The sequence below is a fragment of the Epinephelus moara genome, chromosome 5 (genome assembly GCF_006386435.1).
Source record: "Epinephelus moara isolate mb chromosome 5, YSFRI_EMoa_1.0, whole genome shotgun sequence".
Classification (NCBI taxonomy): Eukaryota; Metazoa; Chordata; class Actinopteri; order Perciformes; family Serranidae; genus Epinephelus; species Epinephelus moara.
The window spans coordinates 22,681,747-22,695,062 of NC_065510.1; the positions used below are offsets into that span (position 1 = coordinate 22,681,747).

Below are 13,316 nucleotides of genomic sequence, written 5' to 3' on the forward strand. Positions count from 1 at the left end.
CTTATCAAAGTATCTCTCCCCTCCTCCCCCCCCCCCCCCCCCCCCCTGCTCCTCCCCTCACACTGTCTGTGGCTGATCTTTAATGGACTGGTCACCATGCTCAGCTGGCAGCCTCTTCATCTCTTCTACCCAGAAACCTCTCGTCTCTGCAAAAACCGCGCCCTCCTCTAGCCACATCAGTCTGCATTTGCTGCCATCTTTTCACGATGACTCCGGCTCAGCTTCAAGGTCATGCCACATGAAAAATCATACGTGTTAAACTGTCGTCGAGAGGTGAAAAATAGTCAAATGAAGAAAGGACACGACCAGATGAAAAATACACCTCCTTTGAATTGGTCGTTGCTTGAAATCACAAATACGGGGTAGTGGCACTGAGCTCTGGCTGAGTTTGAAAACAAATTTCTATCAACAATAGAAAACTTAAGCTGCAAACAGACTAAAAGGGGACCTTTTATGCTTTTCTTTTCTTTTTATTTGTCTTATATGTATAGTGTTACAATGTTGGATGTTCAAATTAAACTTGTCCAAAGTTTCAAATAATAAAATAAAGGTTTGTAAAAAATAATCCTTAAGCTTCAAACCGTTCTGAATACTGTTTCCAGTGTCTTTTTTTCTACTTTGGCTTCAAGCTGATGTCAAATCATGATGGAATTCTTTATATGGCCATCTGCTCCAGGCACACTAATGCAGGTGTTTACATTACATACACTGCTACATGTAGCTACATGCTAACATCAGGTAAATGTGATCTTGGTTGCCGATGTTGTTAATTTCTCCCTGATTTAAAATCATATTCCTGCTGGAACATGTCCGGCTAGCTTTTATTAGTGATTTTCCACATTAGAAAGTGCTACCACACTTTGTTACAGTCATTCCTGGCCAGTCATTCCCGGCCTCTCTGTGTCGTCACACACACACCTAAACTACGCCCGTAGCAGCCAGTGGCTCCTGATTGGTCTGAACCACTGCCCATGCATTACTGGAAGCCTGACAAGATGGATATTTGCGTGATCTCGTGATATCACCAAATCCAACTGCCATGCAAAGTAACAAAAAGGCACTAAAACTGAGTGTCTCAGACAAAGGTTGAATACAGGTGTTCCAGCACAGGCAGCATGAGAAAAATTATGCATTTTTTGCACTTAAAATAATGTAAACATATTGTAGTAAAAACCCAGAATACAAGTATGATCCTGAAAATGAGCATTATAGGTCCCCTTTAATTTTTTCCTATGATTAAAATGTGTAAAAAGCCACATGCTGCTACAGCTCTGCTCTGTGTTAGCTACAAAAACCATTGTAACATGGAGACTTTTATTCACAATTGTGAGCTCACCTTTCGCTGCTCATAGGAAAAAAAGAGAATAAAGAGACTGTGTCAAAGGAGACTGTGGAATAAAGTCATATTTCGGTGCGTTAGCTGGTCACACATAATGATGAGAGCTGCAGAGGAGGTACCAGGGGACTTCATTACGCGGACAAGTCAGTAGCACTGAGACAACTGTTCCCCAACCATCTCCTGTAACCCACTTCTCCCATTCTACCTACTGACGTCTAAAACAGTCCATGTTGTACAGTAAAAAATAAGCATCTACCAAGAAGGGGCAGACAGCTTTGCTGAAAGATGCCAACTTGCTATACATTTTGACAATAAAGTTAGCTTTATGCTGCTGCTCGACTGCTGTCTGGTCTTCAGGAGTTTTTGTCTCGCCACTACATGAAATTTCACCCCTTTCCCGATGGTTGCGCCACATTGCTATCACAAATAAAGACATGTTCCTATTTTTTTTCCTCTTATTCTCTTGACAGCAGTTTTGCCCATAATGAGGAGCCCGGGCATCCAGCCCTGCTGACATTCTACATTACAGTTGGGACAACTACATGACAGCAAGCCACAGTTGGTGGCAGCTATCAGTCCGAGTGCGGCGAATGATGTGGTGTAAATAGCCTTTGGGAGTTGTGGTTCCCTCGCTCTTCCAGTGTGTGTTTGAACTCTGAGCAGCAGATTGCTTCTGTTTCAACAACAAAAGAAAAGTTCTCTTGAAGAAGTTTTTGTGGAATCAACTGGTCTGTGTGCTGGTGATACATAAATTGAGATATATTAAAATCAAAAATATATCTCTTACCTGTAGTGCCATTTATCAGTCCAAATTTTTTTTTGTGTAAGTTGACGATTGTTGGATATATCGGCCTTAGAGATATCTGCCTTCTCTCTAATATAACTAAAAGCCACTCGGCTTGTGGTGCTCAAAGTGCCGAAAAATTTACATTTGCTAAAAGTTAACAGCAATGTCTCCTTCCAGTAATTACGAGCCGGTTACTCAAGATAATCCCCAGACCCTGTTGTGACCTTGTAGGGGCAATGTTCTTTCTACCAAACTGCACCCACCAATCGTATAACCACACAGAAGTAAGCATGCATGTACTGCTAGCTCATCTAGCACCGAGCTAGCTAACGTTACACTTGAGCCGAAAAGGAGGCCATTAAAGTTTACATCTCACACTGGCAGGAGCACAAGCATCTTGTCCATGAGTTGATGCTTCCTTCTGCAAGGTTATACCTTTGGCGAGTGTAGTTCGGTAGAAAGAAAATAGTTCCTACATGAACTGCTCACAACAAGGTCTGTGGATTATTTTGAGTAACCAGGTCATGATTCCTGGAAAGAGACATTAGTGTTGAGTTTTTCAAATGTATTTTTTGGCGCTTTGGGCACCACAAGCTGAGTGACATCTAGTTCCATTATATTCAAGAGAGGGAGGACATCTCTACAGCCGATATCTCCAACAATCAAAGCAATCTAGACTGATAAATAGCGCTACAAGTAAGAGGAAAAATATGTAACTGTCCCTTTAAATCAGGTCAGCTCCAAGCTATTACAGTACATCCTCGTCCAAGCTCTCTCTCTGGTGCACAAGTTTCCAGAGACCGCCGCTATGATAATGCAACATAATGAGCATCAGCTCAATGTTAATGTCATTAACGTGGGGGAAAAGCACCAGATCGTTTTACAAGCTCAGCAGAGGGAAGACAATGACGCCGAGCACTAATTAGCCGCTATCGTCTGGCTTTCACAGGATCTCTCAGACAGTCAATTCAATTACTCCATATAACAGCAGAAGATGAATCAAGGGGGTATATAAAAAATTGAGCTGAACGGAAGGGTAAGAAAGAATAGAAATGACTCGGGTCTTGCTCACTCTTCCCTATCTGGACCTTCTTATCTGCCCTTGTGCCCCTGAGCCCACCACATTTCATCCCTAATGAACAGCCCCATAAAAAGAAGGAGTTCGATTTCTCTCCCCTCCTTTCTATCTCTCGGGCTCCCCTCTCCTTCCTGCTCCTCTGGAAGATATCAGAGTCTATCATTTGCTGTGCTGGGCAGCAGCATCCGATCTGCAGATCTCCTTCACATTAAGGATCCTTTTAGATAGAGAACCCTAAAAGGTAATTGGATTTCCCCCTAGTTATCTTCATCTGTTTCACCCCAAGCCCACTGTAATAACTTACTCTCAGGGCCAAAGATAACTCAATTCTGTCCCACAGAGAGCCTGTGAGAGTGTGAGTGAGAAAGACACAGAGGGAGAAAGCATATGTTATGTCTCTGAGGCAAACGGGTATCTAAATCCTCTATCACTGCCTTCTCAAGGATATGAACTCTGACAAGGAGCAAACATAAATTTGTTTTTATGTATTGAATTATTTTCCTTTCTGGTGCCTTGGTTGGCACTTGCTGCTGCTGCTGCTGCTGCTACTAAACTAAAGCAAGCTCTTAAATACCGAACAGCATTGTAAGGAAGGATACAGATTATGTTTTGGCAATTAATGCTGCAGGATTTCGAAACCTTCTCACTCCCAGTGTAACACAATGACACCCAAAATGAGTCGAGTTTTATTCCCCACAAAACAATCACCAACCTACAGTGTCACCGCGACACAATACAGAGGAACAAAGCTTTAAAAAACTGGGACATAGCTGAAAATTATTTCAAAACCCTCCAACCCCCACCCTCAGGGGGGATGTTTCATTGGCCTGTTATTTTTATTGTGGCAGTGCAAAATGAAACCGTTGGCTCTAGCAGGCTCAAGCAGAGCTTGTATGGAGGCAAAAATCAATACAGCAATATCAGAGCAAGACTTATCAGGGCTTCACTTCTTCTCAGAGGTCACAGAGGAGCAACTGCATTTAAGTGGGGAATTCAATTGTGAAACATAGTTTGGGACGAGCAATGCTGGGTATCTGATTAAGGACGGCTGGGAGATTGCAAAGGTAGAGTAAGTTTCCAATGACAAGACCAAAATGCAGCGAAACGAAAGTTATAGCTTTCCATTAGTTGTGTTTTTGCAGTCAATTGAGTGACAGTTGATACAACTGATAGTGCTGCTTCATTTGGAAATGTAACAAACTGTGACCCTGTTACACTGCACATGGTATTGCACTAATATAGGCCCACAGTTTCTTATATATATTCCAAATATGCAGGGTGGATAAGGAGAGCTTGCAGAGAAGAACAATTAACTGCTAAATAACAAAACAGCAGATGCCTCAACCATGGTTACCTATCAACTGCATTCTCTTATCAAACATGCATCAAAGACTATTCATTTAATGTCTTCATGCACACTGGTTATCAGATGTACACTAAAGTACACTAAAGGCTTATGGAAAAATAGGACTTGAATTCTCTCAGCTAAATAGCTTATTACTTTGCTCAAACCCTGGTATCTTCACATAAAACACACACATTAATGGTATGAAGGTTTTGTTTAGTAACCTTTGTACAAAAGTGTCAGCTAGAAGACATATGCTATTACCATAGACTGTAAAAATAATGGACATAGCCCAAGTGATGTCACCCAATGGTTTTGAAGCCTCGAGTTTGACATTTCAGCCAACGCCATATTGGATTTTTGGAGCCATACGCAACCATATCTGGACAGAAGGGTGGAGTTATGGAAGAGCAAGGGATGGATCTGACTCCTAGACTCTAGTGACGCCTTGCAGACAGCCAGTCACTCAAAGTGGCCCCGCCCTTGATTATGACTGAGTGAGCTATATAAAAATTTACCACCGGTACAGTTGTCATGTATGTTGAAATTAGAAACCAAAACTGTTTTTATACCAGGCTGTAAACATGGTTATTTCTGCCATGAAGTTGAGCATTTTAACATGGGGGTCTGTGGGGATCAACTGGCTTCTGTAGCCAGCCTCAAGTGGCCGTTCAAAGAACTGCAGTTTTTGGCACTTTCTCGTTGGCTTCATTTTTCAGCCCCAGAGGTTGCGGCTTGGCTATTACATAAACAGGACTTGTAACAACAACAAAAAAAGCAAAACAATCAATTCCATTTGGCGAGCTTAGGACAGTCAGGTTGTTATGTGCAATGCCAAACTACGATATGCCAGGTTAAGAGCCAGGGACTAATGCCTGGGAGTCTGAGAAACTGAGAAGCGTGTGGCCTGAGGCCACAGCGAGAGGCCGAGGCAGAGCAGGGATCATTTGGGGCTGTCGTGTGCAGACCGGCTGCCAAGTCTGTCTGCCTGCCAGTCAGGCAAAATACTCTGAGCCATTTTTACTTGTGCTGCTCTCATGTCAGATGAAGACAATTGCCTAACCTTGCATTCTGTACAAGCACTTTTGCAAGAGCACAAACACTTCAACCTTTTCATATGGGAAAAAAAATCTGCTACATCAACTTCATAGAATTAAAGTATGCTCCCCCACTCTGTGTTGATAATGATAAGGTCAGATCATGTCAGATAATACTGTGTGCAAATGACTGACACTTGGAGCAGAGTGGAAGTTCACAAGAACAGGATGACAATTACACAAAAAGCAGCCTATTCTAGAAAGAGAGCAAAACATAGCAATCACAGACAAAACTTTGATGCGCAAGAGTCGTGCCCCCACCACTCTGATTGACTTTCAACACTCTTGAGGGATTTTACTTTACCCGAATGTCAGAGAGACCCTTCACTGAACCTTAAAAAAAGCACCACATTTCACTGCAAAGTGGGGGCTGAGGGCTGAGGCGGTGGGTTTACACACAGTCGGCCCTTCAGGCCAGCACCTCTCAGGTCTGTCTGCAGCTTTTAGTGCTGGCAGGTTCCTGAGAAATGAGGGAGGGAGGGATGGGAGAGAGGGGAGGATGCCATATTCCTGTCACTGGCAAAATACACCCCCAGCGGGAGTATAATGGACAGGATCTCAGCAGGACAGGAAATGATTTTGGTGAGATCTAGAAAGCAGAGGGTGGGGGAAGCGTTGGAGAGTTGGACTGGGAAAGGGGCAACGAAGGGTGCCCATGGGTCAGGATAGAGTTGGCCCGGGAGCTAAACGTGAATGGCAACATTTGTGCTGAGAACTGTTAGGAAGAGGAGGGGGAGAAATTATGTTTCAGGGGGAACGGCTGCAGTTAGACGGAGAGGCACAGGGATAAATTAACACTACACAATGTTTGGTTAGTGATATGTGCCAAGCATGATCTCCAGCCTCTAACTACTTCAGTCAGTGTGTATGCAAGTCTGTGTGTGTCTTTTTTGTGTGTGTTCACGATTAGCATAGAGTTATGTTTGAAAAGCAAACATTTACCCTCTAGGTTTGCTGTGACAGATCTTAAAACTTGATGGACAAGTTTTGAGTAGTCATTGGATCAGCTCCTCTGCGCTCTCACTGACTGTTACCCATACCTTATTTTCACTGAATATACTCACTGACAAAGCATAGCAATATCAAACTATTCAACATTTCTATCAAAGGAGTGCAATCGGCCTAAAGCTACAAATGGACTTTATTGTCCGAGTTTAGCAGGCCTGAAGTTCCTGTGGATCTCAAGGAGAAAATGTGTTATGACAGATTGTGCTTGGTTAACATTTTTCTTGGTAAAGAAAAAAGTCTTTACTGGAATCCGTCACTAGCTTGATCTTCCTTCATTCGTCCAAGGCCACAATTTAAGTTGAAATCTGTCATAGTTTTTGTTAATATATGTGTATATCCATCTGTACGGTAAAGTGTGGCAGAACACGTTTTAAACTTTTGAGAAATGCTGATGAGATTTGTCAGGTCACACAAGCCTCTACTTACTCACTTCAGTAAATCATTTTTAATGTCATCTCATTACCTGGTCTGCAGATCACACTCCACCAATAAGGACATACAGTAAAAAATAACTTCAGAAGTTATTAAAAACAGGTCTTTGTCATATTTGCTGAAACCATTACTATATCAACACAGCATCACACAGATACTCCTATGCCCTCTTCCTCTAAATTGCTTCTAATGACCTTGCCACATGTGAAGAAAAACAACCAATAGGAGGCAGGGAGTTCCTGACATGGTTGTCATCCATGTCAAGCTTGTGACATGCAGTTAAACTGTCAAAGTAGGCAGTGCTGATAAAATATGACTCAAGATTCTTTTACTGCATCGCATATTTCTTACCTCACATGGTTTCGAAAATATATTTTAGTGTACTGTTTAGCTGTAAAATGAGAACATTTGTGACCTGGCCGCCATGTTGGATACCGTCGACTGGATTGCCAAGCACTGCCCACCCAGCCTGCCCAACTGTCTCGTTTTATCGCTAAACAGTACACTAAAATATGTTTCTGAAAACATGTGAGGCGAGAAATAGGCAATGCAGTTACAGTATCTCGAGTCATATTTGATCAACGCTGCTTAGTTTGACAATTTGACCGAAGTTCACAAGACATGATTATAAGCTGCGTTAGAGACTCGTCGGCTGATTGATTGCTGTCGGTGAGCTGCACTGTAGCCACTGCCATTAGAGGCAGTTGGAGAAGAGGAGGGACATGATTCTTTTTTGTTTTACAGACTGTCTCATGTAATACTGTTACCAACTGTAGCTTCAATGCGTATCTACTGTTATACCTCTACTACTTTGTCGTAGTTTGAAAAGTAACAGATTTCAGCTGTAAAGTTGCAGAATGTTGTTTCTGCTGTTGTTATCCCAAATTTGCTACAGCCAGCTGCAATCCCACACCTGTAAAATCCATATATTTTGGACAGACTTTAATGTTTTCCTACATCTTGAGACAATTTAGTTTACTTACATAATAGGACATTATGTTAATGGTCGTTTTGTTCTCATATATGTGTGTCTGCGCATGGGTTGCCAGATCTGTGCAGCATCTTACCTCAAACTCTGCATGTTTATGGATGTCTTCGGCCCTCTGTCGGCTGAGGATAAATTCAGCTTCATTAGCCACACGAACCAGGTGGTCCTTCATGGTGTGACTCAGCAGCCTGAGGAGAGGGGAGATGGACATTAGCCCACTGGAATATTGCAGAAATGTACAATTACATTACATTACAATTATCATGATTTTTTTTTTTTTAGGTATATGTATGTCACTTTACTTCAGTCATAGAGGGAGAAATGTAGACAGATGCTTAGCAATATCATATAAAATCTTGAGCTCCAGAGTATTTAAAACATCTGTCTAACAGTGTGGTATCTGGTAACCTGGAGAAGGAACAGCCATGTAATACGCATAAAATGCTGAAAAAGCACCGTGCAAAATAAGCAGAAAATCTAATTTGGAAACCAAACTGAACCAGATAGACCCTTTAACTGGGGGGTGCAGGTGCTAATTGATTTGTTAATGATATGCATCTGACAAGAGGGTGGATCTGTGCCCATGTTGCAACATATGTAGTCTACCTCCCTCTTCTTATCAGTGTTGATGAAACATGCATGTTGTGTGTGTGTGCGCGTGTGTTTGTGTGTGTGCAGGTCGAAGAAACCTCTCTACAGCCCTAAAGGTCAGGACTGTGCAAAGTGGAACAATAACAGACCACGGGCCAGAGAGGAGGGATGGGGCGGGGGGGGGGGGTAGCAGGCTGGGACTGACTGTGGGGTGGGGGTTTCGGGGCCAGGGGATGACTGTAACCTAAGCCTGCTGTTTCAGCACAGGGCAGCAGGGGAGCGGAGGTGCTGGGGCCTCTGCAGCCTCTATGGCCCTGTCGAGGCCCCGCCATCAATAACCCAGCCACTGCCCTTCTTTATGGTGCTCTGTGCTTAAGACTGTACACATGGACAAAACAGACACCTCATAGGAGGCCATGGAAATAAAACAGTAAGATATTTAGTAATGGGCAATATAATATAACATTTCTACAGGGTTCATCAATTTAAAGTTCATACTTTTAAAATCCCTTTACTGCCACATACAGTACCATTTAATACCAGTTTAACGTCATACTGGTTTAAGTATAAAGAAAAAAACAGAAGGGGAGAAGTGGCTTAAGATTTTTATATAAATTAGTATTCTGTACTTCCCTAATGATATAATTAATTAATGAATGTGACCTGGATCTAGACAAGTGACAAAATCTAGAGGAATATTTTTTCACTTCCCCATAGGAGATTATGAGCTTCCTAGCTACTGTAGCAGCAGTGAGAGTTCTTGCTCTAGGTCTGATGGTGCTCAATGAAACTCCCCCCAAATAATTGAAAATTAAGATCACTGTTTATGAAATTTAAGACTTTTTAATACCTTCAAAGTTCTTTTTTGAGGAAACATTATTCCAGAGTTTTTATGACCTTCCAAGACCTGCAGATATCCTGTTTCATTAAAGGTACACTAGGATTGTCAGTAATGGTTCACTCATACTCCCTTTGCAAATGAAAATAGATATGTCCATTTCAAACACTGTAAATGCTTCCATGCCTCATTTATTTTGACATAGATATAGCTAATAGATGGCACTAGAGGCAGAGTCTAAAGTTCTACACAACCACAAATGAGACTACGATGGAGGAGGTCATAATAATGTATCTCTTAAAGGGGGCAGCACTGTAGAAAGCTATGGTCTTTGAAGCCATTAAATAAATTCTGACGTGGATGGAGAATTCTTTTCACTATGTTACAGATTTGTTCTTTCTGCCATTTTTTAAATGTCTTCGTCGTGTCCTACGATCGTACGAATTTACAGTCCAACAATCTTGCTTGAACTATGCTACACTGCCCCCTGTGATCTCTGATGGCACTGTTCCGTTTCATTCATTTCAGAAAGCTTTCAGATAACATGAACAAATATGGACAAAATTAACGCAGAGTACGGACAGAAGACTCCAACCATGTCCGTATAGTGCATCTAATATTGAGCATAAATGAGCTTTTATTGTCTGTAAACACGTTCGCCAGCGAAAGTAAAACTAAAGTCAACCACAGATTCTTGTCTGGCATTTGGTTGCAGGGTTTTTGCGCTGTGTCTCCTTGATAACTGCTGGCACCTAGCTGCTACCTTTTTATAAAGCCCAACCGCACCTGAGAGCTGTGGGGGTACACGACCACAAATGTCCCCAACACAGAAAATGAGAAGATACAGGCAGAGGGTAGTGTCTGCAGAAAAATATACCACAACACACTGAGAGTGGGTCATAAGTGATAATTTAAAGGGACTCTTCTGTCCATACACTGCATCCTGCTTCGTATATCTTTGAGCTGATATCAGTCTGGGACTTACCTCTCCACTAGGGATTGGCAATATATTGATACAATATCGACACTGTGATTCAGATATCTTTGAATATCTGATTTTGGACATCGTAATATTGTATGTGTGTTCTTTTAATGGTTTTAAAGGCTGCATTGCAGTTAAGTGATGTAATTTTCTGAATTTACCAGATGGTTATAGCTGTTCTATGTTTTGCCTTTACCCACCCAAATACATCCACATTAATATTGCGTAAATATTTTGTGAAAGCACTGATAGTCAACCCTGCAATATCACTGCAAAATCAATATCAAGGTATTTGGTCAAAAATATTGTGGAACTTGATTACTTGATACTTGAAAAAAAAAAAAAAAAGTGAATGACACACACACCTATCAGGGTGGACTGCAGTTATATAGTGTAAAATCTATATTTTACCAAATAAATAAAAGTATAATTAAATTAAAATAATGGTAGTGGATTGGTAAGTAACATGGTTTAAATGACTGTTAAATTCCCACTAAGAAACAGCCCAAACACACATTTGCATACACATGTGTGCACTTTCACTAGTAATCCTGACTTGAGTTATGGTTGTGTAAGTGTGTGTTAAATCCCGCTGTCCACAAATAACTCATAGGACTACAGTACATTGGCAGTCTCATTAGCATTACTGCGGATTAGCCTGTGCCAATTCTAAAAGCTGAGGGTCAATAATGGAAAGTGTGGCTCTTTAAATCTGAAACGGATGAGTTCTAAGACTAAGAAGAACTGAAGTGGGAATGAGAAAGTCTTATTAGGACAAGAGAGAGAGGCCCATATGTCGGGATAATTGAAAGACAGACAAAAAAAAACAAAAGACAGCAGGAAACAGAGGAGATGATTACAGGCTGATAAAGGCTCAACCGGAAAGGCATAAACTGACAGCAGGAAATCAAGAGCGATTTCCCAAATGTCACAGAGGAACCAGCGATCAGAGCCCCTGTCACCTTTTACCTAACCCCTCTCCTTTTTCCAAATCCCTCTGGGATGAGCACATATTGAATAGAGCCTTGAACTCAAGGATCCTTCATCCTCACTCACCCAAGCTCCTCTAACCCCCCCCCCCCCCCCAAACATTGATTGTTGTCCAGGATCTTGAATAGCCACCCCATCACAAGGCCTTGGGGGTCTTGAGGGGCCCGAGGGGATGTGATCCAGGAATGGTGAAATTGGAAAGCAGCTGATGGGTCAGAGGTTGGAAAGATGATGAAGAAGTGCTGCTGCAAGGAGAGAGGACAGCACTTAGCATGTCAGAGTTACCTACCTGCCTTCGTTGACCAACTCGATAAAGGCGAGACCTGCATTCTTCTGGATGGAGTTCTGCCATTCCTGCAAGCGAACACACACAATATCAAAGACAGCACTGAAGTAACTTCACCTAGTTATAGAAAGTACATTTTACACATAGTCCCAAGAATCTCTGATCACAAAGAATCATAAGTTGGGAAAGAAATTTGGATGCAGATGATTACATTAAGGTAGAATGACTACACTCCTCATCACCTTCTGAGATCAATACCTTAAGAAAACAACTGAAACGTGACAGGAGTGGCTTTGTGAGGATAGCCTAAGCCCCTTTTACACACGCGCAGAAAACATTAAATTATCTAGACGTTAACCAGAGGAGCTGTTTGGGAGAACATAAATGCAGGTAGCAGGTAGTTGTCTGTTGTTCACAGTGATTGGGCGTGTCGATGATATTTCCATGAGGCTCACGCAAAACCAGAAGAAACCACCATCCAAAGGTGAAAAAGAAGGGTAATTTACAAGAAGACGGCAACAAAAATGTCTAACTAGAGAGACAACGAGATTCTACTGTCAGGGGAGCCAAAGCCAAAATCATTAGATACATTCAAGGAACAGCAAGAGACAATTTACGAACCAACTACGTGACTGCAGGGTGATCTACATCATGTCCTGCCTCCTGCACGTTCTACCTAGTTGCCACCCCTTGCCCAAACGGAGTGTTTCCAAGTTTCCAGAGAATATGTCTGATGCAGATAAACTCCTGTTCTGTGCTACATGTGTGAAAAACACTCTGGACGATGTCGGTACCTAATTCTCAGGACACTGCCAAGAGTGAATATGAGAAAATGTCTCTAGTCTAAAAGCTACTTAAAAATAACCCCAGTTTAACAATGTAGGAGTCCACTAGTTTTCCCACAGTTCGAGCTAAATGATCACTTGAAATTATTTTTACTGTCGATTAATTTGTCAGTTTTATTGTCCAATTATCAATCATTTGGTGTGCAAAATGTTGGAAAACTGTGAAAAACTATTCATTAAAATTTCATAAATTCCAGGGTGGTGCCTTCAAATTGTCTGCTTTGTTCGACCAAGAGTCCAAAACTCAAAGATATTCAGTTTACAATGATTTACGGAAACTCTCACATTTGAGAACTACAACAAGGTAATGTTTGTTTAACCATGAATCAATTTTTAAAGGCATCAATCGACATATTCTTTTAGCTCTAGCAAAATTATTTTCTAAATCTAATTTATAATGAAACCAGTAGAAAGTTATTCTTGGGTACATCCCAGTGACTCAGTGGTTTCCATTTAATCTATAAGCTTTCCTGCTTCTGTCGGCCCCCAATATCAAACATCTTCTAAAAAAGCACACTGACTGCTTTGGTCCGCACGGGCTTCATCATCAGCTCGCAAACTAGTGGAAAGGAGTGAAAGAGCTGTGTTGAGAGTGCATTTATCACAAGTAAATACACAAATTTCCTCCTCTTTGACTAACGTTATGGTTCAAGGTGTCAGTCTAAACAATCCAACCACAGCCGTGTGCAACTTTAAATCCTCAGTTCTGA

At 41.7% G+C, this 13,316-nt stretch overlaps 1 protein-coding gene across 6 annotated transcripts in view; it reads right to left on the bottom strand.

Moving 5' to 3' along the window:
- Nucleotides 1-13,316, bottom strand: part of lrba (LPS responsive beige-like anchor protein) — a 237,930-nt gene that overhangs the window by 118,578 nt on the left and 106,036 nt on the right. For all 6 annotated transcript variants that reach the window (XM_050044707.1, XM_050044706.1, XM_050044705.1 and 3 more), the window contains exons 34-35: nucleotides 11,765-11,829; nucleotides 8,154-8,262 (exon numbers count right to left, since the gene is read on the bottom strand). In XM_050044707.1, coding sequence (XP_049900664.1) covers nucleotides 8,154-8,262; nucleotides 11,765-11,829 — 174 coding nt within the window. The remainder of the gene's footprint in view (nucleotides 1-8,153; nucleotides 8,263-11,764; nucleotides 11,830-13,316) is intronic.